Source organism: Monopterus albus, unplaced genomic scaffold, assembly GCF_001952655.1.
Source record: "Monopterus albus unplaced genomic scaffold, M_albus_1.0 scaffold12.1, whole genome shotgun sequence".
Taxonomy (NCBI): Eukaryota; Metazoa; Chordata; class Actinopteri; order Synbranchiformes; family Synbranchidae; genus Monopterus; species Monopterus albus.
In genome coordinates this window covers 820,689-821,415 of record NW_018127892.1, presented here as the reverse complement: position 1 = coordinate 821,415, position 727 = coordinate 820,689, and the positions used below count along the sequence as shown (strand labels likewise).

The window sequence follows — 727 nt, the reverse complement described above, 5'->3', positions numbered from 1 at the left end:
CAGGAGCAAGCAGATGACGAGGCCGCGGCTTACTCCTACGAGGTACGTCTGTTCTTATGGCTGTGGAATCCCTTGTCATTGACAGCCATCCACCCAATTTGTCATTCATTGTTAAACAGAAATATTGTAGGCCTTGTGTAGTACATACAGTAAAATTCATACAAAGGTTATTATCAGCACTGTGTCTAGTGTTTCCCCTAGGATTTTTTTTTTTTTTAGTAGTGCTGCTGTTGTGCATGCATCCACTGGACCTGCTTACACATATCAGGGGGGCCTAACTTAAAATCACCTTAGAACCATTATCGATTGGGTTATTCATGTTCACCTTATATGGTGCTAATTTATAGGCCTCTGGAGGGCCCAGATGGCTGTAGTAAATGTCAAAAAATGAAATACTTCAACACAGAAACGGGAGTTTGTTGCGGGATGCAGCCCAGCACAAGCAGCACAGTGCAGTCCCTGGCAGGGTTGTCTCAATACCATAATTGATTTGATTTGATTTATTCTTTCAAGCATGTAAAGACAGTTGATATGACAACACACATAATTTTACACATAATCCAATATCAATTTGCTTATACCTAGTACATGCTTGAATGGAGTAGGAAGAAGTCAGACTTATCCAGTCCTACCCCATGACATCATCTTACCATCATTGGTTTGCAAGCAATAAATGATTCACTTCTATTCTCTTCTACACCACACAAGTAATATACTAAAGAATTAT

At 39.9% G+C, this 727-nt stretch overlaps 1 protein-coding gene across 1 annotated transcript in view; it reads left to right on the top strand.

Annotated features, from left to right (window-relative positions):
• dgcr8 (DGCR8 microprocessor complex subunit) overlaps positions 1 to 727 on the top strand; it is a 19,795-nt gene that overhangs the window by 1,443 nt on the left and 17,625 nt on the right. Inside the window, 1 exon segment of the mRNA XM_020590408.1 lies at positions 1 to 42. This exon segment is cut by the window's left edge and continues 32 nt beyond it. Within this exon segment, the coding sequence (XP_020446064.1) occupies positions 1 to 42 (42 nt within the window).